The sequence below is a fragment of the Heloderma suspectum genome, chromosome 4, assembly GCF_057233095.1.
Source record: "Heloderma suspectum isolate Gila_16-S chromosome 4, 16-S_ref, whole genome shotgun sequence".
In the NCBI taxonomy this organism is placed as follows: domain Eukaryota; kingdom Metazoa; phylum Chordata; class Lepidosauria; order Squamata; family Helodermatidae; genus Heloderma; species Heloderma suspectum.
This window is the reverse complement of record NC_139461.1, coordinates 263,622,653-263,647,688: the sequence shown is the minus strand read 5'-3', so window position 1 is coordinate 263,647,688 and position 25,036 is coordinate 263,622,653. Positions and strand designations below refer to the sequence as shown.

Below are 25,036 nucleotides of genomic sequence, written 5' to 3'. Positions count from 1 at the left end.
CCAAATGCATGTCAAATGCCAAAATTATCAACAACAAGCTGCAGAATGTAAAGGTCAGTACAGCCTTTCAATGGCAAAGTATATATGCTTACATTAATTTCAAAATGTACAGAAAATATCAACTTGCTCAGGAACTGGATCTATGTGCTCCAGGTCAGATAAGAAAATGTCTATTACATCTAAGGATTAAGCTACGAATAAGAAGGACTGTGGTAATAGGAGATCCACTCAAATTTGTAACAGATTGTGTGTGTGTCCATCTGCCTGCCTGCCTGCCTGCCTGCCAGAGAGAGAGAGACTGAAAAGTCCTACTACATCACCAGCCTTTCCTGGGAAAACGCCTGGGATACAGTTGTGCCACAAAGGCCCCCGGGATATAAGCTGGGAGGGGGCTGGAGGACTGAAGGGGAAACAAGCTATGACAAGCCACAGAGTGCCTGATCATCTGCTGGGAGTAATGTGGGTTAGCGGGTGAACAACCAACCCACCATGGGTTGGGTGATTTCCAGCATGGATTATTGTGATGTGCAAAATGGTCCTCCCCCCCCCCCTCTGAATCCTCTCCTGCCACCTGATAGCTCTGTTTCTCTCTATATATAGTGAGAGAGAGCACAAGTAGGGGAAGAGGATTCAAAGTTTATGTTAGCGAATATTAACAATGTATGAACATGGTAGCACATGATACTAACCTTATCATCTAGTGCAAACCAGTTCCTACTCTCCATATTTAAAATTTGCTGTTATCCATCTTTCCCTACAATCAAGATGTTGTGTCATTCCTACAAGTAAGATTGATTGACAAGAAACATGTGGAAGCACAAAAACCTCATTTATACCAAGGAAAAATCAGATAGCTTCATCTCTTCTGATTACTGTTTTTTAAAGAGAAAAAAGAAAGGCAGCCAAGTCTTACAAGTAATGGAACTGTGCGTTGCTAAATAATTTGCTGCTTAGTTTAAACATGTGTTTGGGGGATAGCTGACATTCAACATACAGCTCTTCTTTAATTCAAACATCTGTAACTGGACTGATAACGTGCAAATTAATTGTGTGTAAGAGAAATAGTGAGGGAATCTTTCCAAAGATTCAATTCATAAATATTCACCTCTATAAAAGCTGAGCTCCAAATTCAAAGGGTCTTACCGGTTTTCCTTTTCTTCTATGTCACCCGTACTGTTTAACCTTCGAGGGGCTACTGAGGCAAAATAGATTTTGTTGTCCTTGTCCTGCCAAAATAAAAACAAGGTCCTTAATTATAGTGAATTTTTCAGTCAAAAATGCTAGTAGTTCCTAAACAAATTCTGTTTTCAAGTGCTTTGTTCCAAATTAAATATTTTCCATAGTAAATTTGGAGGAAACAGATATGTAATTCCATCATCATTGTAATTAATTAGAAATTTTGTTCTCCTTTCTCCCTATGGGCCAATACAAATGTGATGCTGTCAATCCTTTAACCATGGTTAAGGGAAACAGGCACAGTTTGAGACTGTGCACTCCCTTTCTCTAGTCCCTCCACATGCTCACTCAAGTTCCCTCAGATCCTCTCCATGTCTTCCAGGATCTGAAGCTGGTTTTAAATCCATGGTTAAGAGTGAACCCTGGTTAGCATTGACTAAGGTCAAGGCCAACACCAATGCAGTCTTTGTCCATGGTTAAGGGCTAGCCTGGAAATCTGCTTGTAAGAGAGAAGAGGGTAGAGGAGAAGGAATGCCCAGTCATGGGATCTACTTCCTTAACCATAGTTGGAATCAGGATGCCAGATCCGATCAACCCTTGGTGTGATCCAACAGCACTCTTGTTAGGTTCTCTTTTTAACATGAGAATATAGTTCTATTATTTCATGGAGGGTAAGGCTATCAATGGCTACTACTACTCGCAATGGCTATATATATTACCTCTAGTATAGAAGGCAGTATGCCCCCTGTTGCTGGGGAACACAAATGGGAGGGAGCTGTAGCACTCATGTCCTACTTTTGGACTTCCCAGAGGTGGCTGGTTGGCCACTGTGAAAACAGAATGCTGGACTAGATAGACCTTTGGTCTGATTCAGCATGGCCATTCTTATGTACTGGTTTTGCCTCAAGGCTAATGAGTACAGCAGTAAAATAAAAACCTGCTTTTAAAATACATGATGTGGAAAGGGCATTAACTAGCACTGCTCAAGAATGTATGCCATGCATTTCAAAGTGAGGGAAGTGTGATTATTCTGCACCTTCTCTTTGTTGTCTAATAGTGCAGAAATCCGAGGGGTTGAAGAGGAGCGATAGATGGAGTCACCCTTTTCTCTTAGTGTGTCACGAGGAACACTGCCTTCACTAAGTGTGTTTTGGCTGCTAGTTTTCCGCAGACTTAGCCTCCACGATGAGGGAGATTCATCCTTTTGTTCTTCAGGCTTGTTGAGCAACGGTGCAAACTGTAAAAGAGAAAGAAGGTGATAAAGAAGAGTTGGGGTTATGCAAAAACTAAGCACCCAAATTGTTTTACTACTCTAAGCGTAACACATAGTATTAAATAATTGCAACTGTAAAATATGAAAGAATCACACAGTACACAAGAGAATAGCACTAAAATATATGGTATCAATTTTACCAATATTATTAAAAGCGCATTATTCAAAGAGCCAGGTCTACACATTATGAATGTGTGAAAAACATTATTATAGCCTTCTAAAACACATCTCTGAACACATTAATCCTTTTATACTTATGCACTTACAAAATTACTTCAGACACAGAACAGATAATTTACATAAATTCAACCCAGTTTGTTTCAGGACTGAGATTCCCCACCACCTCTCAAACACTCAAAGCAGCCTATAATACAAAAACAAATGCTAAAATGCATAGAAAGAAAAATTATAAAGAATGGCTAGCATCACAGAAAACCAGGTTTAAACATTCAGCCACCAAACTATCCAAACAGATTGGTCAGAGGTACCAGATAACCCCCACATACTGGCCACTGTCTAACTATTGGCATGACTAATCCATGGGCAGTATCCAATATTGCTGCTCCATTTCTGCTCATTCTGTTGCACCAGTGGGACCTTTCTGCGAGCTCTGATGACCTGCCCAGTTCCAGAAATGAACGTTTCCATTGGTTTCCAGTTTCTTTAGGAATACCAGCTCCCCACTGTGCTAGCCGTGGGTCCTGCTAGCAGGCAGGAAGCATAGGATACTGCCCCATTGGTCCAGTGGAGTTTCTAACTTAGGGTTAGTTTTTTGTTTAATAGCTTCCTAGGCTTCAAACCTGGGAGCAAGCCCCAGTTAATTCAATGGGACTTACTTCTGAGTAGAAATGTATAAGAATGGACTGTTAATGCTACATGGCAAGATATTTTTGAAACCTGAGGCAGTTCCAAACCCTGGGTGCAATATGGTATGGATGCTGGGTGCTGTTAAAAGCTGCTGCCCCTCTGGATATGTGCCAGCCTGTAGGCATGCCTAAATCTCTCACTGGAGAGCGACTCTTGGTTTTTAGTTCCTGTTTGTGCCAAAACTGGATGCAGAGCACAAGACTCAAACAAGTTTTCCCTCTGACCAGGTACTCCTCAGGAAGTAAATTGTTTGCAAGCCTGACCTCTCCTAATTCATGGTCTATATGTTATCACCCTGGGGAAGAAAAGGTATCATTCAGAGATGGGATAAAGGCCATTGCCATGTATTTGAGGTCTGAAGCAGGTCACAGTGATAGGTATTCATCGAATCATAGAATAGTAGGGTTGGAAGGGGCCTGTAAGACCACTGAGTCCAACCCCCTGCTCAATGCAGGAATCCAAGTCAGAGCATCCCTGACAGATGGCTGTCCAGCCTCATCTTGAATGCCTCCAGTGTCAGAGAGCCCACCACTTCCCTAGGGAATTGGTTCCATTGTCATATTGCTCTAACAGTCAGGAAGTTTCTCCTGATGTTCAGCCGGAATATGGCTTCCTGTAACTTGAGCCCATTATTCCGTGTCCTGCACTCTGGGATGATCGAGAAGAGATGCTGGCCTTCCTCTCTGTGACAACCTTTCAAGTACTTGAAGAGCGCTATCCTATCTTCCCTCAGTCTTCACTTCTCAAGGCTAAACATGTTCAGTTCTCTCAGTCTCTCTGCATAGCGCTTTGTTTCCAGTCCCCTGATCATCTTTGATGTCCTCCTCTGAACCCTCTCCACTCCAGCTTGTCTGCATCCTTCTTAAAGTGCAGTACCCAGAACTAGACACAGTACTCCAAATGAGGCCTAACGAGTGTCAGGATCAATTCTGAGCGCAGGGATATAGTTAGCAGCTCAGATTCAGAAGAGGAGCAGCCAGAAATGGGGGAGGCATTTTCACAAGCCAGTTCAGATATGGGTAGGTGTGCTTCTTAGGTTATCAACTCCCAGATGGCCGGGCATGAAGCTTCCTCTTTACCTCACTTTGTGAGAAGGAGGAGGAGGGCATTGAGGAATTTGAACTAAGAGATGCAAGGCAGCAGCGCAGAGCTAAGAAGGACACGTCAGGGGCAGAGCTCAGACAGTCAACCTGGCTAGCAATGCATGAGAGGCTATGCAGGGAAGCATCAACGTGAGGTGCAGGACCTCCCTCCCTAAGTTAGCCTAGCTAGATAGCCTCCCTTTCAAACTGCGGGCAACTTTTGGTGATCCCATTTGAATCCCCTGGAGGCATTCCTTTGTAGCCAGAGAGTCTTTGAGGATATGTATCTGTAATGAACCTGTGAATAATGAATTCAAGGTGTGAGACTGAAGCCTCTCTATTTGTGTGTGTGTGAGTGCTTAAGGATACAGGGGGGGAAGGGATTTGTGACAACCAGTGCTGAGTAGAGGGAAACTAGTACTTCCCGGGATTTGGAAGCTATGCTTCTATGAATGCAGCCCAAAATGGCATTTGCCTTTTTTGCAGCCACATCACATTGTTAGCTCATATTCAGCTTGTGAGCGATAACTATTCCAAGATCCTTCTTGCTTGTAGTGTTGTTGAGCCACGTATCCCCCATCTTGTAACTGTGCATTTGGTTGCTTTTTCCTAGGTGCAGAACTTGGCATTTATCCCTATCAAATGTCATTCTGTTGTTTTCTGCCCAGTGCTCCAGTCTATCAAGATCACTTTGAATGTTGTTTCTGTCTTCCAAGGTATTAGCTATCCCGCCCAATTTTGTGTCATCTGCAAATCTGATCAGCATTCCCTGCACCTCCTCATCCAAGTCATTAATAAAAACGCTGAAGAGCACTGGGCCCAAGACTGAGCCCTGCGGTAACCTGCTCGTTACCTCTCCCGAGTTTGAGAAGATCCCATTGATAAGCATCTTTGAGTCTGATTCTATAGCCAACTGTGGATGCACCTGAACGTTGTTTCATCTAGCCTGTCTGTCTGTCTGTCTGTCCGTCTTTCTTATCTATCTATCTATCTATCTACCTACCTACCTACCTACCTATCTATTTTATTACATTTATATCCCGCCATTTTTCCTCTTTAAGAAACCCAAGGCAGCATACATTATCCCCCTCCTCTCCATTTTATCCTCACAACAACAACCCTGTGAGGTAGGTTGGGCTGAGAGTCTGTGACTGGCCCAAAGTCACCCAGTGAGCTTCCATGGCCAAGTGGGGACTAGAACCCGGATCTCCTGGCTCCCAGTCCAACACTCTAGCCACTACACCAGACTGGCTCTCTAGCCTACTTTGAGCTAGTTTGCTCATCAGGATATCATGGGGCACATTGTCGAAAGCTCTGCTGAATTCGAGGTATATTATGTCCACAGCATTCCCACAGTCCACAGGGGAGGTGACCTGATAAAAAAATGAGATCGGATTCATCTGGCAGGATTTGTTCTTGATAAATCCATGTTGGCTTCGAGTAATCACTGCATTGTTTTCAAAGTGCTTACAGAGTGATTACTTTATAATCTACACCAGAATTTTCCCAGGGATTGATGTCTGACTGACTGGTCTGTGGTTCCCAGGTTCCTCCTTTTTGCCCTTTTTGAAGATAGGGACAACATTAGCCCTCTTCCAGTCATCTGGCACTTCACCCGTCCTCCATGATTTCTCAAAGACAATAGACAGCGGTTCTGAGAGTTCTTCTGCCAGTTCCTTTATTACACTGGGATGCAGTTCATCTGGCCCTGGAGATTTGAACTCATTCATAGGAATTAGGTGTTCCTTGACCTATCGATCTTACTTATCAAGCTCAATCCTGCCCCTTCAGCCTGTACTTCACCTTTGCCAGGGGGCTCATAGACCCTCTTTTGGGAGAAGACCAAGCCAGAGTAGGAATTGAGCACTTCTGTCTTTTCCTTGTCATCTGTTATCAATTTTGCCATCCTTATTTAATAGCCGAACAACCACTTCTTTCCTCTGTCTTTTACTACGCATGTATCTGAAGAAAGCCTTTTTGTTGCTTTTAGCATCCCTCACTAACCTCAGCTCGTTCTCAGCTTTAGCCTTCCTGACGCCATCCCTGCAATTCTGTGATACCTGCCTGTACTCTTCCTTTGTAGCTTGGCCTTCCTTCCACTTCCTATATGTGCACTTTTTTGTTTTCACGTCATCTCTAAGCTTTTTGTGAAGCCACATTGGCTTCTTCTGTTGTCTTCCGCCTTTTGTTCTTGTTGGAATCATTTGTAATTGTGCCTTTAGAATTTCCTTTTTTAAAAACTCCCACCCATCTTGGACTCCTTTTCTCATTATAGTCACTTGCCATGGGACCTTACTTATCATTGTTCTGAGTTTATTAAAATCAGCTTTCCTAAAATCCAGGGTATGTGTTTGGCTACACTTGGCTTTTGCTTCATTTAGAACCAAGAACTCAAGTATAACATGGTCACTTTCCCCCAGAGTTCCTGTAACTGCTACTTTATCCACTAAGTCATCTCTGTTGGTTAGGAACAAGTAAAGGATAGCCGATCCTCTAGTTCCCTCCTTTACTTTCTGTAGGAGGAAGTTATCTGCAATACAAGTCTGGAAGTTCTTGGAGCGGCCATGTTTTGCAGAATTTGTCTCCCAACAAATACTGGGGAAACTGAAGCCCCCCATTACTACTTCATCATGCTTCCTTGAAACATTGGCTATTTGCTTTTCAAAAGTTTCATCCTCTTCTTCTCCTTGATTGGGTGGCCGGTAGTAGACTCCAACCACCATGTTCCTTTTATTCAGGTAGAGCATTCATTTCTGAATCCTACTCTCAGTGAGCTGGTAAAATGCCTTTTTAAAAGACTGGAATGAAATGTAAATTTGCATTTTTACATTTCTCTTTCTATGCCTGTTTTGCATACTACTGTTAATAAACTATCTTCATTGTTTAGATGCAAATGGGATTTACTATTCACGGAGCTTGGCTCTTCATGACTTATCAATTCCTTTATTTTGGGGGGTGAACTCCCATACGTTAGTGGCTTAGAAAGCATTCTCGTGCCTTAGAAATAATTCCTGTGCATGACCCATAGCTCAGAGGAGCTGCTTACTGCTTGTAGCAGCTTAGGCTATTGGCTAATGTCTAAAGGCCAAATGATGCTTACTCATACACGTTTCTTGTTGCAGAGGGGACATTCGGATCCAAGATGCAGGGCACTCTACCACTGTTAGGTTATAAAAAAAATCCTGCCCCATCCTAAGTTAACCCGAAGACATAAGAAGAAAATTGCTGAATGGTCTGATAGCACCTGATGCTTGTCAGATAGGCTTTCCGGAAACTCCATGAATACTGCTCTGACTCTTTGCAGCAAGGGGAGAATACAAGTGTAACAAGAGAAGGGCCTAGCCCCTCCCAAGTAGCCCTCAAATAACCAGTACATGCAAACACAGTTGCTCTTCATCTTTTCCCAAGAGAAAAGTTAGTTCTTCCAAAGATGGCCTCTCCCAGCTGAAGCACGATATTGCTGATAACAGCAGAACTAGATTCATCCAAAGAGTGCAAAAACATACATTCAAATCAGTCACTCATAGCATTTACTCTGCTGATTAAAGAAATGTGCCCATACTGGCATGGTACATTACCAATCTGTAATAGCGTCTTTTTAGACAGAAGGGAGTTAACACCTATTTTCCCCCCCAACTATACTCTGCGCTTCTTCACTTGGGAAGAAAAAGCCTAGTACGAAATATTCACATGCTTGATTACATTACTGTGTAATATCTTAGGTACAGATGGCCCCATCAAGTCTGAAGTTACATGACCTGGGATGGCCTTTGTAGTACATACAGCAGTGCCAACTGCATTGCTGATAGAGCATGCAGGGGATTATTAACACTCTTCTATACAAAGACTTGACTACAAAAACTCATCCACATCCTGGATCATCCTTCCTCCCAAATATAAGCTGCTTTGTTCCAGGCTGTATAGAAGGAGATGAGAGGGAGAGCAGGGCCGTTCCACCAGCCCTGCTGAAAACTTCCCTCATGAAAGCTTCTTCTTCCTCAACTGTCACCATCACCAGCCATTCCAGCAGGCTGAGCTGAGGGAAGTAAGAGGGAGAGCCACCAGCCTTGCAAAAAGAATTACTTTTCTCCTCTCTTCCCTCTGCGTTCCTTTTTCCTTGTGTGTCATGTCTTTTTAGATTGTAAGCCTGTCTTGCATAATTGAGTATATGCAAACCATTCCAGGAGCCTTTTGGGCTGAGGAGTGGCATAAAAATACTTCAAATAAATAAATAATGCAATTGTTTCTTTTGAACAGAAGGCATGGACAAGACAAAAAACAACAAAGACAGCCCATCTTGGGATTCATAATTCAAAACAGACGAAAATATTTTCAGAGCAGAAACCCAGGATTCTTGTGAAACAATATATACTGTATTACTACAATGTCTCTCTTACACAACGTTAACTGAATTCTGCAGTTCATTTCTTAGTATGAAACAAGGGGAATATATATATTGTCCCAGATTATACACCAAAGGAGAGATCTTCATTCACAATATGATAAAAAAAAAAACCCCACTATTCTCCAGCCTAAAGAGGTATAATTCTGCAGGTTCATTGCATGGCAAAATACTGATGTCAAATCAATTTTGGACATAACCCTCTTTAAGCAAAAATGACAGATTACTACTACATCGTAATGATGTTGCATCTACTACCCTCACCTACTGCAGCCCCTCCTAAAATCAATACCATTTGTATTCTGCCCCTTTTCCAAGGAGATCAGGGTGTCATAAGGTTACTCTACTACTACTACTACTACTATTATTATTATTATATTTATATTTATACCACACCTTTTTCCCAGTACTGGGACACAAGGCGGCTTACAAAAATTAAAACATATATAATTAAAACATATGAAAATATACAAAAGTTAAAATATAAATTAAACAACAATACAATTAAAATTGTTTTATCTTAACAATACTGTGAAGGCCAGGCTGACAGATATAGTGAGTAGCCCAAAGTCACCCAATGAGTGGTGATTTGAACCTGGGGTTCCTGGTCCAAGTCCAACACTCCATCCCAACCTTTCCCAACCTGGTGCCCTCCTGATATATTGGACTGCAACTCCCATCAATCCCAGTGAGCATGGCCAGTGGTTGCAATGGAAGCTGCAGTCCAACACATCTGGATGGCACCAGGTGGGGAAAGTGTGCTCTATTCCCCTACCCAACTACAACTAGTATGCTCTTCTAACAGACACCACTTTCACTTTCTAAAGCTTATCCACAACTGTTAGAACTAGAAGTGTCACCGTTTCTCTTAAAAAAATGACGCACAGGCTTCTCAAATATCTGATGGATGCACTAGATAGATAGCCTTGGTAGCCCTGATGGATGACCTTTACTGGGAGAGGGATGGGGGGGAGTGTAACCCTGTTACTTCTGTTCCATCTCTCATCGGCTTTTGATACCACCATCCACAGTATCCTCCTGGATCAACTCCATGGGCTGGGCATTGGAGGCACTGTGTTTCAGCGGTTCCGATCTTACCTGTGGGGTTGATTTCAGACAGTAACATTGGGTAACCATTCCTTGGCCCTTTGGCAATTGATGGAGTTTGGCAGGGTACCATCTTGTCCCATATGTTGTTCAATGTCTATATGACACTGCTGAGAGTGGTCATTAGGGGATTTGAGGCCAAGTACCACACAGCTCTATCTCCCTGTGACATCTGAATCAGGTGAGGCTGTGCAAGTCCTGGATCAATGCCTAGACTCTGTGATGGTGTGGATGAGGGCCAATAAACTGAAGCTGAATCCTGGCAAGACGGAAGCCCACCCGCTGTGGATGAGTGGTTCCCGAGTCCAGGAGATAGGCTCATTGCCTGTTCTGGATGGGGTCGCACTCCCTCTGAAAGATCAGGTCCGTAGTCTGGGGGTACTCCTAGATCCATCATTGTTGCTAGAAGCCCAAGTGGCCATGGCGACTCTGAATGCCTTTTACCAGCTTTGGCTAGTTCACCAACTACAGCCTCCCCTGGACAGGGATAGCTTGGCCACAGTGGTACAGGGGCTAGTAACCTCAAGACTGGATTACTGCAATGTGCTCTATGTGGGGTTGCCTTTAAGACCGCTCTGGAAGCTGGAACTAGAGTTCCGACTGGACTCAACCTGGAGAAGAGCTTTCAGTGTGGTGGTTCCCTTTCTGTGAAACTCCCTGCTTCCCAAGGCAGATTTCCAAGCCTTTGCCGGGTCCCCTATCTCTTCCTGGGTGCAACAAAAAGGGGTGGGGAGCCTCCAACTCCTTGAAAGTTTGCAGGAATGGGATGAAATTTAATATACAGGTTCCCTTTATGGGGAGGCACCAGTTATTTAAAACATTGTATCCCGCCCTATATCATTAAGATCTCAGGGCAGAGTACAGATAAAATCAGTCTAGGCAGTATAAAACAATAAATAATTTAAACAGCTAAAAACATATTAAACCATTAAACAAGCTAATACCAATTTAAAATCCAAAACAATAAAACAGTTAAAACAGTGTGCTACTCTAGGGAATGCATTTAGCCCTCAAAGGCTTTGATAAAAACCCATGTTTTAACTTGGCACCAAAATGAAACCAGTGTCTGTGCCTATCAGTTGTATGCTGAAAAGGGGCAGCTCCAGACAACAGCCAAGCTGCTGCATTCTGCACTAGCTCCAGCTTCTGGACCAGTATTACGGGCAGCCCCACATAGAGCGCATTGCAGTAATCCAGTCTTGAAGTTACTAATGCCTGTAGCACAGTGGTCAAGCTATCCCTGTCCAGGAGAGGCCATAGCTGGCAAACCAGCCGAAGTTGGTAAAAGGCACTCCAAGCCGCAGTGGCCACTTGGGCCTCCAATGACAATGATGGATCTAGGAGTACCCGCAGACTACGGACCTGATCTTTCAGAGGGAGTGCAACCCCATCCAGAACAGGCAACGAGCCTATCCCCTGGACCCGGGAACCAATCACCCACAGGGCTTCCATCTTACCAGGATCCAGCTTCAGTTTATTGGCCCTCTTCCAGCCCATTATGTAATCTTTGAGAGATGTTCCAGTCAACAGTCTAGCTGCTGCATTTTGCACTAACTGCAACTTCCGAGTCATCTTGAAGGGCAGCCCCGTGTAAAGTGCATTGCAGCAGTCTAAGCAGGAAGTTACCAGCGCGTGCAGTACTGTGGCTAGGTTATCACTGTCCAAGAAACGCCGTAGCTGGCGGATCAGCCAAAGCTGGCCCCAAGTACTCTGGGCCACAGGTAGTCCACCTGGCGCTCCAGTGACAGAAATGGATCTAGGAGTACTCCCAAGCTATGCACTTGCTCCTTCAGGGGGAGTGCAACCCCATCCAGGACAGGTCGCTTACCCAATTCCCTCGGGAACCACCGATCCACAGAGCTTCTGTCTTGTCAGGATTCAGCTTCAGTTTACTGGCCCTCATCCAGCCCAAATTTAATAGCATTTACTCTCAAGTTTGTATAGAATTGCATCCTTAAATTCAAAGTTTGTTATTACTTTAAGTCAGTCTCAACTTACTTTCCTGGCAGGAGCCATAGTGAAAGAGTTATGCTCTGGTGGGGGCACTTGTTCTGTGATGAGAATTCTGGGTTCATGATTGGAATGGTTAGCAATAGACTCTTCCTCTCTCTCTAGAAGGGCAGAAAAAAAGAAGGGGACAAAATAGTTGTGAATATTCTACTACAATTCTTGATTTACCAGGGCAATGCGCTCCTGTCGTTAAAGCCTTAGTTTGTTTGATCTGCTAAAATTAAAAGGCAAATGCACATTTGATTTAAGCAAGAAAAAACATCAATAAGTATATGGATAAAAACCACAACCTGAACAAAAGTCTCCAGCCTAGAATGGAAAATGTGTAAATCTACTAACTAGCAATATTTTCCCTAACAATATTTCAGTATGGGCTGTAAAGGTTAATCCATGGCAGTCTTTCATTGAAAGAGTTAGAGCTGTTAGTAAATTTTAATACATCTCTGAAAAGGCCTCTCAATTTCGGCAATGAGTGATTTTCACAAACAACTGTTCTGCCTCTGACTAAATCAAGAGAGCCTCAGTATCCTTTTAAACCAGCTATGAGAGTTATTCCTAAATTGTGAATGTCAGAGGAATTCGGTGGTGATTTGGCTTCCCTTCAATCCATTATGGATTGGACTTTTATGTCTGGAAATTGGTGATCTACCTACAGTGATTTACTGACTAGCCATATACCATTAGATGAAATATAGTAATTGTGGGGTGGAAATAGAACTAGGGTCTCAGGGCTTAAGAAGCAAGTGAAACACAGATTTCTCTAGCTAGAATAATCACTCTTGGACAATTTTGCCTACTTGCCTATTGGTTGCATAGTACCTAAGGTGGCTGATGGCAGTAAAACCCCCATGGCTTGAGGCTCCCTGTTTTCTCCCAGTCCATGACCGTGGACAATATTTTATTTTAAGCTAGATAAGGCTACACTACTGTATCTGCTTTGATGAGTAATTTCTGTTTCAGAGAAAGCTATTAATAGCACAAAGTACTGGTCTAATTCTGTATTGCAGCGATATATGCTGGGAAATACATTCTGTTTTTATCTTCCAGTTTGTAATATGGCCGCAATGCAGAAAAATACACAGGGTAGATCCATACATAGAGCCTTTTCATTTTCTGGGCAGCAGTCACTGACTCTTATATGACAATCCACTTTGGAAATTCAGAAAAAGCCTAAGAATGGACAGATTTTGGAGAAAATGAAAACACACTGCTGCACACAATCCCTTACGCTTATGTAAAGGGATATGCTAGATAATGGCACTTAGGGAAAGGTGAGGAGGATCTTCAATACATTTGGGACTACAACTTACCTACACCCTTTACTGTTAAAGCATAAACCGATTGTCAAGATATAGTTAGCTAACACCTGAACTTTAAAGTTTCCATTATTAGTATTTTTTTTCTGTTCTATAATCTTCAGTGCACTTAACTGCAAGTAACCCTATGAAGCAGCAGAACATCATCATGATGTCAGTCACTACAGAGAGCAACATCTGTGGTACATGTGCTGTGGTACATGCACTTTTCCTATAAAACATCAAGTTCTCCATTTGATCCCTACCCAGTTGGTGATCCTTTACTTATCTTAGAAATATAGAGAAAGCATTGCTAAAATACAGTTTAAGAAAAACAGGAGTATCAATATAATCTTGATTAATTGCTGATTACTTTGCTTTGCTCTGCTATTTTCAGTTCATGTGTGAGTCCTCTTCTGTAGGTTGAGAGCTTGAGTTATGGTTACATCATAGCATAGGAAAAAAAAGAAGGCGACTTGTGTTGCTTGTCAGCAAACCAATAAGCACTCACTGAACATTTACAACCATTCTAGGCAACACTCACAATTTGTAATCATTCTGCTACAATATAACACTGAGAAACTGCACTACCACTGAAACGTTTGGATCCTATTTAAATAAAGAGCAACAACTGAATATCTGTAGCAGTATAAAGTGTTCATCTAGAAAGTACCTAAGACAAATGGCAAATAAAACTCTTTAGGAGGTCCATAGCAAAGCCAGAGTATCCACATTTTAAAATATTCATTTCCTATCAAGCTGAAGCACTATCATACCCTTCCATTTCCAATTTTTTTTTTCACCTTATGAACATTAAACTTCAAGAGGCTGTATGTTTGGAACAAATATTTCCTATGATATACTTCAATAGCATAAGTCTTCAAAATTCTGTATAATTGTGTCTCTCTGTGTGTGTGTGTGTGTGTTGGATTTGCTTCTCCAAAGCACACTCTGAATCTGAATCCACCAGAAGCTTCATTAAGAATTCAGTTTTGGAGAGAGACAGAGATCAAGACAGTAAGTCTGCAAAAATGGATACATTTCTCCCCAAACATTCCAGATAAGGAAGACACCAGAAAAGTGGGGGTGGGGATAGGGAAGAAAAAGATAGTTTTGTGATTGACAGCTCTAACCTCTAATCACAGTGGATGGTTTTATCATGACTATTCATTCCCAGTGCTTTCGGGCAGGGATATTAAATATATTGCAGGACTGTGTCAGTGTTCAGTGCTGTTTGCTTGTTCTCTCTCAAAGGAGGAGGAACATTAAAAGAGTTTTTGTGGAGTCTCTAAGGCCAGGGAGTGTGTAGTGTTTGGTTTTTGCTTGAAAAAATGCTCAGTGGTCAGGCCCTTCTGCCTTTGCCATTCTACACTACACATCCATCACCCACCCCTGTCTTATAGAATCATAGAACAGTAGGGTTGAAAGGCGTCTACAAGGCCATCGAGTCCAACCCCCTGCTCAATGCAGGAATCCAAGTCAGAGCATCCCTGACAGATGGCTGTCCAGCCTCATCTTGAATGCCTTCCAGTGTGGGAGAGCCCACTACCTCCCTAGGGAATTGGTTCCATTGTCGTATTGCTCTAACAGTCAGGAAGTTTCTCCTGATGTTCAGCTGGAATATGGCTTCCTGTAACTTGAGCCCATTATTCCGTGTCCTGCACTCTGGGATGATTGAGAAGACATGCTGGCCTTCCTCTCTGTGACAATCTTTCAAGTACTTGAACAGCGCTATCCTATCTCCCCTCAGCTTTGTTTCCAGTCCCCTGATCATCTTCTTTGCCCTCTTCTGAACCCTCTCCAGTTTGTCTGCATCTTTCTTCAAGTGAAGTGCCAGAACTGGACACAGTACTCAAGATGAGGCCTAACCACTGCTGAGTAGAGGGGAACTAGTACGTCACATAAATTGGAAGCTATACCTCTAATAGTGCAGCCCAAAAGAGCATTTGCCTTATTTGCAGCCACATCACATTGTTGGCTCATATTCCGCTTGTGATCTACAACAATTCCAAGATCCTTCTCGCTTGGAGTATTGCTGAGCCAAGTATCACCCATCTTGTAACTGTGCATTTGGTTGCTTTTTCCTAGGTGCAGAACTTAGCATTTATCCCTATTAAATTTAATTCTGTTGTTTTCTGCCCAGTGCTCCAGTCTATCCAGATCACTTTGAATGTTGTTTCTGTCTTCCAAGGTATTAGCTATCCCGCCCAATTTTGTGTCATCTGCAAATCTGATCAGCATTCCCTGCACCTCCTCCTCCAAGTCATTAATACAAATGTTGAAGAGCACTGGGCCCAGGACTGAGCCCTGTGGTACCCCGCTTGTTACCTCTCCCCAGTTTGAGAAGATCCCATTGATAAGCACTCTTTGAGTCCGATTCTGTAGCCAACTGTGGATCCACTGGATGGTTGTTTCATCTAGCCCACTTTGAGCTAGTTTGCTCATCAGGATATCATGGGGCACTTTGTCGAAAGCTTTGCTGAAGTCGAGGTATATTATGTCCACAGCATTCCCACAGTCCACAAGGGAGGTTACTGGATCCAAAAATGAGATCAGAATTGTCTGGCAGGACTTGTTCTTGACACATCCATGTTGGCTTCGAGTAATCACTCCATTGTTGTCAAGGTGCTTTCAAGGTCTTATTGCACCCCTGTGTCTTTGGTGCCAATTGAGCAGAACACACAAAAAAGCCTTAACTATTTTTCATTCCTAACGACCCATTCACCTCTGCACATATCCTTTTGCATTTTTGCAGGTTTCCTGGCTAAGGACACCTCTATGATCAGGGCTGGTGCAAGCTCTCCTGCAGCCTGAGGCAAGGGAGCACGTGTGTGCCTCTGCTGCACATCCCCTGCCACACACGACATCTCCCCCCTGCCACCTCTTCCCCACCCCCCATATCACGCCTCTCCCCCCACAGTGTTTCCCATCTCCCACCTGCCTCTCCATTGCTGCTACCACTATTGTTATTGCTGCTCTCTGAAGAGTCGAGTTGGCTGTAAACAGTGGCCAGTGGGACTCAGCCAGGTGATCTCCAGGGACACCCCCTCCCACAATGCCTGGCACTGAAGAAGGAGACAGGCACTGGGCCTGCGCACGCTGACCACTGTTTACAGCTGACGTGGCTTTTCAGAAAGACCGCCTACCTACCTGCTCACTGGATCACCCTTGAAAGGATCCTCAGGTCAAGCCAGGGGGCAGAGGGCTGTTCTGGAGAGCCCCACTGCTTGCACTCTCCTTGTGGCATTTGCCACAGCAGGAGAGCAGAGCTGTCAGGGCTCTCTGGAGCACCCAGTGTTGTGCCACCAGGCTGGACAACAGATCCAGAGAGCCCTGTTGGCTCCCCTCCTACTATGGCAAATGCCACAGAGGAAGAGCGGCTGGCAGGGCTCTCCAGAGCGCCTCCCTGCCTGCCTGGCAGCACCCACGCAGCAGCACCTGCAGTGAGGGGGGCTCCTAGCGGTGGGGTGTGTGTGCATAATTCAAAGCTCCCCCCACTCCATCACCTAAGGCAAGTGTTTCAGCCCACTTCATTGGAGGGCTGGTCCTGTCTAAGATGTATGCCATTTTCATACAAATTGGCAAAAAAGCACAGAGAAAAAACAATCACTCCCTCCCTGTCCCCCAATTTGAAGACTCTCCTGCAACAAAGAAGCTGCACCTTCCAAAAATTTTGCAGGTTTCTACCTCTATTCTGCATGTCATTTTAATAACAATTGGCCACAAAGAATATAGGAGGATAAGCACATCCTTTTTTTTGAAACCTACAAATTATAAAGGCTGCTATTGCTTAAAACCACCTGAACCTATTCATCTGATAAGTTTGATTTGATCCTCTCAGAAGGGGCAACTGTGCCTAAAATTTTCATCCAATTCTGCCAAAATATAAAGGCATCTAGTACAAAAAACCCTGCAACAATTGTCTGAAATCTGGAAGGTTTCATCTATTCACAAGGAGCTACGAAGCCGGAGAATCTCATCCAACTCAGTCAATCAGCAAAAAAGGTACAGTCTTTTATTGATTTGTAATTATAATGGGAGGCATGATGTTTCCAAAATGAGATTTAGATTCAGCCCTGAGTCAACTTGGGCAGCCTCTGAATTAGTCCAAGGCTAACTGGCCTGTTTCCTGAATTGCTGGATCAGGGTCAGAGAACACCCCTAATTTAGACTATTTTAGAACTGGGCTTATATACCATAAAATGTATGTGATCTTGGAAATTTAAGCTTATTAAAAAAAAAGTCTCCAGTATTAGACATGCTTGTTCTAAATGTTAGATGAACTGAAATTAACGAAAGTATGAGTTTCTGAAAGGCCTTTACTAGATGCATATGAGACCACTGGGATTTTTAAAAATTGGATTTTCTTTTTTACCCTGGCAAAGAAATTATTCTTCAAAAAACATTTAGGCAGCATTTTAGGCCTTATTCCTATGTTGCAAGCCTTGCTATCATCATATATTCTAATTCAACTGTCTGAGTGCCCTTGCTTACATAGCCTAAATGGCAGCATCCGCACACAAGACAGAGGTATCAGCAGACTTGGGGAAACCCCAAGGTTTGTTTAATAAAAAAACACACTCAGAATAAAAACTCAGGAGACCCCCCACCCCAGCAGCAGAAAGATGACTGGACATGCTCAGTAAAATTAAAATTCTGACTGACTGGGATGTGGCTGAGAGAAGGATAACCAGGGGATGGATTGTCTGGAATCCTTAACAAGAGCACCCAATGCTGCACCATTTTGTTGCCAGTCTCACTTATGTTACTGAACAGTAATTTTCAATATCTGTATGGACTGTCTTATACTTTGAACCTGAATAAAGCTTTTAAAGATACTTGGAGGAAAATTGTGACCTCATAAAATTCCTGGGCTCCTTACGATTCAACAAGGCAAACATCTCCATTCTATATATTACCTGCCTCTTTTTCAGTATCTGACTCTGAAGCTTCGTCTTCCTCAGCTTCTTCCTCTTCCTCAGAGCTGGAGCTACTGGATTCTTTGTTTTCCTCTTCCCTTTGTAGGGATTTTGGAGTGTCTGTCTCATAAAGAGTCTTCTCTTTGCTGAATTAAAAATGTTTGAGAGAGTTAATCACCACAATGGAACAGCAAGTTAACTAAACACTGTGCTTAAGAAGCTGACAATGACCCAGTTTGCACAACTGGGATCTGCAGCATGTGCTGGCGTGTGCCAGGCATGATTTGCATAATCTCTGCCCAGCTGCAGCTTATTGTGTTGTTTGAACCTGGGCGGCATGGCTTGTTGGAGGGTCAAATAACTCATGGGCTATTGTAGAATCATTTGAGGGTTGTTTAACCCTCCAACAAGCCATGTTGCCCAGGTTCAGATGACATGATAAGCTGCAGCTGAGCAGCAATTATGCAAATTGTGCCACGGTGGCTTGTTTTAATTGTGTGAACCAGCCCAATGTAAGGATGCTACAGACTGTGTATAGAATCACTTCTACAGAGTAATGTGAGCAACTCCACCTTTTAATATTACAATGCACTGGCCCTGATCCAGTATCAGAAGCTTGTAACTGTACAAATACAATAGGGTAGGAAGGGGGAGCCCAGCTTCGGGGAAGCGGGGGAGCCTGTTTTTTCCTAAGTTTTCTAATTCCAGCCATTTTTCTGGGACTCATATCAGTGAAGTAGTGAAACTGACTAGACCAGATTGAAAACAGCTCCTAGTGGGAGAGCACATACTCTTTAACAAAAGAGGATTTTAAAAAATACAACATGACTGCTCCCCCAGCTGCAAAACTCACTGCTACCCCAACCCTTTTTCATATCATGCTAGTCACTTGACCTTTAGAAGGTCAAGGTAGATTACATTTCCTTTCTCCCTCTCAATGCTCACAGCAAAACCTGCAAGACAGCCTTCCCCAACCTGGTGCCCTCCAGATGTTTTAGACAACAACTCCTAGGATTCCTGACCATTGGCCATGCTGGCTGGGGCTGATGGGAGTCAAAGTCCAAAACATCTGGAGGGCACCAGGTTGAGGAATACTACAAGACATCCACACCATCTACTTGTAGACTGAGAATCTTACTTTTTGAAGAGTCCACTTTGAAGCTTCCCATTCATATCAGCTTCAATTAGCTTGTTTCTTGTCTCTTCACTACGCAGCTGTCAAAAACATAATTGGAAAGCCATTTTAAAGAACTACTTATGGCTCTAGGTAGATAGTTTTCATTACCTAGTATTTAAAAATGAGATTTACACAAATGGCAGAATTGCACCTTACTTGACTACTTAGTTCTTGCTTAAGGTAATGGGACTCTATGACCAGGAATCCGTAAGACGTTGGTTCACATACCAAAGACCCACATGTGGTTGACATCCATCCACCTACATGCAAGTTCTTGGCAATGACGAGAGGAGCGATTTTGGCTGTGAACCAGGTAGACAAAGGGCATTTTCTAGAAACAAATGTGGTGCCTCATTCCCACCAATACAGAAACAGCACTGTCCGGGGTTGGCAAGCTTCAGTGCCAAAATGGTGAAATTCTTTGGTTAAGTCACTCAGGAATATTGAAAGGAGAGAGCGGGGGGGGGGGGAGGGGAATGCTAACTGAAAACAAAGAGCCAAGCAATTAAAAAAAATATTGAAGAACACCCAGCCCAATGCCCATTTTTTTTACCTCAAGTTGATGCACTGCAATTTCCCAATCCAAAAAAATGTGTTAATACCCAATTCAGGCAACTAAACAATAAGTGAGAGTGACTATTTTAAAAATGACAACAGACCTACTCTGCAGACCTGTCAAATTTCACTTTTCCTGACTGTTAATAAACTTAGAGGACAGTGAGGGATAGTTAAGACTTATTCAAATCTCTATTCCCCTAAGGCTTCTTCTGACTAATTTTCCTCTACCTCCCCACTTTCCTACTGTCCGCCATCCTTAGATGTTAAGCCTGTGGGCAGGAGCTGTCCAAATTTGATTTAAAGAAATAACCAGAATTATAGATTTAGCATGGCCAGAAGCTGGATCAACCTCTGAGATAACTTAGAATTGGATGACATTCAATTAATTATTGAGATATATGCTGTCTCTCTCTCTCTTCTTACTACTATTCTTTTCATATTCGTGCAAAACCTTCCTGAGGAGAAACAGAAACAAAAATGTTTGGATTCTTTGAAACTGAGGAAACCATTATTTATGTTTCATAAATTTATACCCTGCCCTTCAGTACGGAATTACTACCCATTGCACAAGTGTTTCCAGGGCTGCTGCAGGATAGTGAGATAGGAAGGTAACGACTTAGGCAGGTAAAGAGCTTAGAATCTCTCTATTCCTCATATTGGTTACCAACAAGGCAGTCATGAAGATTTACAGATAGAGCACTATACCTTTCCAAAAAAATGTGCTGGCTCTTGCATGTCAACATGAAAACAATTTATATCAACGTTGGTTCATTAATTACAATACTCTGCATACCAAACAAACAATTTTATGGAGAGAAAAAAATGGACAAACACATGATACCCTAAGAGTCATCAAGACAAGAAAAATCTCTTTTGAAGGAAAACAAGACACAGCATAAGTGCAGGTTTCCCGTAACTGTTGGTGTAAAGGATATTTAACAAACATATTTAGGCTGTAGTCCTGTACACACCCAGGAGTAAATCCAGTTGAACTTAGTTGGCTTTCTTCTGAACAGACATGCATAGGATTGCACTGTTAGCAGTTCTAAAAGGCATCTTCAGTTCATTATTTTCAAACAGCATGTCTTATTATAAAGCCTTACAGTTCTTCCTCAAGCATGTACTATCCCTCAATGCACAGCATGCCTACTTCTGCTGAACTGTAATACAGCTCATCGTTACAAATTTTCATTTTTTAAGCATCTGTTTGGCAACGTATTTTGCCTCAGGAACAGCTTCATTGGGGAATTTGGACAGCTCAGCTCAATGGCCTGGATCCTGTATGTCCTTCCATGAACAGAGCTGAGTTCTGTTCCCCCTCTTCCTAAATTCCACTATTACTACACTTCCAGGATATTTTCTGCAGTTATGGAGTTATTGCATTTCTGCATTATGTATGTTATTTTAGTACTTTTACTTGTGAGATATTTAACACCTCATAAGCAACTATCAGAAGACTGACATTTAGTTCATTCCACTAAGTGAAGAAGCATGACAACGGTGTCCATAAATCTTGGACAGTTAGAAGGAATAGCAAGGAACTCACCATATTCTGTTTCTTCTGCAGCATCTCTAAGTGTTCGACCAAACCCTCATCAGCAACATCAAACGGTGTCTGACCCTGATGGCACATGCAATGAGAAAACAAAGGCACTAAACAGGTTGGCATTTCATTAGCATGAAAGGAAGATTCTTTATGTGTATGAAACAAAATTTAAAACTTGCAACACTTCCAGTTCCAGTATTTGGCAAAACTTAAAAGCAGCCTCATGGTCTACCCACAGTTTTCCCTAGAAACAGTCTTCCCATATCTTTTTATTTCATATTAGTTGCCAAGTTAACATATGTTTTGTTATACAAATTGGTTATTTTCATAAGATAGGCCAGCTAAAGGTAAGGAAGAAAATGATGGAATTTATCACACTAGGAAAGTATCTCAAAATAACTTGAAATGCTAATTCTTACACAAAAAATGTTGGTATAGTAGTACTAAAACTTTCTTGTATCAGGTTGAGCCAGTCCAGATGTAATACTCCTAATCCCTCCCTTTTCTGATCCCCCCCTTGCCAATCCCACCCTTGCCATCTTCCAATAGACTTAATCATGATTAAACTAACCTTATTCATACTTAACACAATACTATCCGGATTCCCTCTTAATCAGGGCTCGCAAACCCACTTTAAAACCCCATTAGCAATAACCATGGTTAAGACTGGGGCAGACAAAATCCTTAACCATGGTTAAGTCCATTGGGGGATAGGCAGAGAAAGTTTGCTCAAGAGATGAAAGGGCCTGGGGGAGAGAATGCATGATCTTGTGGTCCTCTCCTGCTCTCTCAAATACAGTCAAACTTCATAAGCAGCTCTATCAAAGATTACAGCAAGATCCAACAAGATCAATAGCATATAATTACCTCTACGAATATCTATGTGAAGTGACTGTTAGCAAAAATTACAAGCATAGCCTTAGAGCAATGCCCAAGTCAAAAGCCAGTATAGTACAAATGTAAGAAACTTCAGCATTCAAGTACGTGTGAATCCTCTGGACAAGCGCTCCCAAAAATGAGAAAATAGAAAAAGGATAGAGAATTGCTGAGGAGGAAGCTGTGACACAGTCTGCCCTGTTATAAGAAGACACTAGTAAACCAATTAAACACCGAGTTTCTCTCAGCAAACTTGGTGAGCCAAAAGGAACACAGATGCAGTTGTAGTTGATGGCTTATGTATTTTCCAAGCAAACCTTTTCAAAGTAGTGAGACATACTGATTGAAATACATGACTTGGGACTCTGACACCTTGAACTGCGTTTTTAATTAGCAGGCCTGAAGTCAAACTAAATATGAGCAATTTTATCTGCAAATTAAACAAGTCCACGGCAACATGCTGGAATGTAATCCTCATTGCGCTCTCCCCAAAACTGAACCACTAAGCTGTTCCCTATACATAATAGATAATCAGAAGGTCCATAAAGTACCAAGGCTAACTCAAAGGGTACTTATACGTTTATCATCATAATGGGTAACTATACTGTTTGTGTACCCTCCATCTCGGTTAGTCTAGTAGCTATTATGCTGTAGCAGATTTTCCAGGCCCATGTTGGATGAGTCAGGTAATGGAAACAACTGACAACCTAAAGGTATCCCTACAGATCATCACTATTCTGATTCTTTCCACTTGCACCAGCATAGAGTTGGTGCCACAGTAAGCATTCAGCCTGAATCATCAGGACAAGTGTTGACCCAAATGCCATGTCCCATCAGGTCTTCGATATACAAGGCTATTTGCAAATTAAGTCATGACTGTTTTTGTTATATTGGGTAAATGTATCATAAAATAGATTTCTCTAGGCATTGTACAGTTCAACGTAAAATAACAGAATATAAAAATGAATAAATGATGTTTCATGTGCCAAGTTTACATTTGTCAAAAGCAAAAAAGCAAAAGCAAACCCCATCCAAACAAACATGCCTCTGAGACAGACTCTTCAAGAGACCAGCAAATCCCTGGAGATATTAAAGCCTGAAGAAAAAGCCCTGCAAACAGCTCAGGTACAATTTCAGCTTACATGTAGCTCAAAAAAATGATGCTACTGCCTCTCATGCAGAAGAATCCTTTTACCATTCCAAAACCTTGCACTCAGAATACTCTTCTTACTGAAAACCCAGAAAAGTACCTTTCTACTCTGTAACCCCATTCCATGCATTTATTTATTTTTATTTATTTAAAATATTTCTTGGCCACCTTTCAAGGCAGAAGCCCTCCCAAGGAGGCTTACAGCAATAAAATACATAAAAACAGTTAAAATATTAAAAGCAATAAAACCTAAAAACAATAAAAACAACAATAAAAGCCAACAATAAAACCAGCAACAATGATAATGGCAGTAACAGCAATATCAGCAGTCATATCAAGAGAAGGCCATGGTAAAATAATAAGTCTTCAAGGCCTTTTTAAAAGCCTGCAATGATGGAGCATGGAGGACCTCCAATGGCAACTTGTTCTAAAGGGGTGGGGCCACTGCAAAAAAGGCCCTCTCATGTGTGCTCACCCACCTGACTGATCTCACAGGTGGGCAAATGAGAAGGGCCTCTCTTTCTGATCTTGAAGTGTGGGCAGGCTGATATGGCTGAAGGCAGTCCTTCAAGTAACTTGGTTCCAAACTGTTTAAGGCTTTAAAGGTCAAAACCAGCACTCTGAATTGGGCTCAGAAACACACTGGTAACCAGTGCAGCTGGCACAGTATAAGCATTATGTGATCAAATCACCTCACCCCCACCAATACTCGGGCGGCTGCATTCTGCACGAGCTGGAGTTTCTGAACTGTCTTCAAAGGCAGCCCCACATATAGTGCATCACAGTAGTCCAGCCTGGACGTCACTAGTGCATGGATAACGAAGGCAAGGTCCATCCTCTCCAGATAGTGCCACAGCTGGCGTACCAGCCTACATTGGTAAAAAGCACTCCTGGACAGCGCAGACACCTGGACTTCCCCAGTTAGCTCAGAGTCCAGGAGGACACCCAGACTGCACACTTGCATGAGTTAAAGATAAGTACTAGGCATCAACGCTGAAGAAGAACACTGAAAAGGCCCCAAGGCCCACCTTCAGGAAGCCTATCCTCTTTTATCCACCCCTGAGGACTGCAGAGTAAACGCAAAATAGTAATGGACTGTCCCAGAGATCTGCAATGGGACCTGGTTCTTCTTTTCCCCACTCTACCTTCTATGGTGATTCCTAGAAGAGGTTGCAACTCTGAACGTCATATATAAGGAGAAATAGAGCAGTGGTGGTATGGCCATGTTGTTACATAAAAGCTCAGCTCTAGCAGCTTCCTGCACATGTGTAGTTTGTGTCCTGTATTTTTATTGGGATTGCCCTGGCACCTTGGCTAAAGAATGTATTTTGTTCTGAGAAAGGCAGAACAAGTAAGAGTCTTGAAGGCTACTAGGAACAAGGAAGCTCTGGATGGTAGTGGGGAGGGGGGGAGTACCTAATTGTCTATGTGTGACCTCTACACTTAAATTAAACAGACTTGCTCTCATGGAACTGTGGATACATGCAAATGCCTACCTGACTTCACAATGGGCACAAGCTACCCTCTGGTCTCCTAGCTTCTAGTTATGGATTGAAAATGGGATATCTGCCCTAGGATGCATGGCCATGCTGTGTACA

General features: G+C 42.6%; 1 protein-coding gene across 12 annotated transcripts in view; it reads right to left on the bottom strand.

Moving 5' to 3' along the window:
• PPP1R12B (protein phosphatase 1 regulatory subunit 12B) overlaps positions 1 to 25,036 on the bottom strand; it is a 163,494-nt gene that overhangs the window by 91,538 nt on the left and 46,920 nt on the right. For all 12 annotated transcript variants that reach the window (XR_014790680.1, XM_084853609.1, XM_084853611.1 and 9 more), the window contains 6 exons: positions 21,413 to 21,487; positions 19,270 to 19,346; positions 18,132 to 18,277; positions 11,906 to 12,018; positions 2,213 to 2,413; positions 1,144 to 1,226 (listed from right to left, as the gene is read on the bottom strand). Coding sequence is in view for 11 of the 12 variants with exons in the window: in XM_084853609.1 (XP_084709735.1) it covers positions 1,144 to 1,226; positions 2,213 to 2,413; positions 11,906 to 12,018; positions 18,132 to 18,277; positions 19,270 to 19,346; positions 21,413 to 21,487 (695 nt within the window). In the remaining variant the exon portion in view is untranslated. The remainder of the gene's footprint in view (positions 1 to 1,143; positions 1,227 to 2,212; positions 2,414 to 11,905; positions 12,019 to 18,131; positions 18,278 to 19,269; positions 19,347 to 21,412; positions 21,488 to 25,036) is intronic.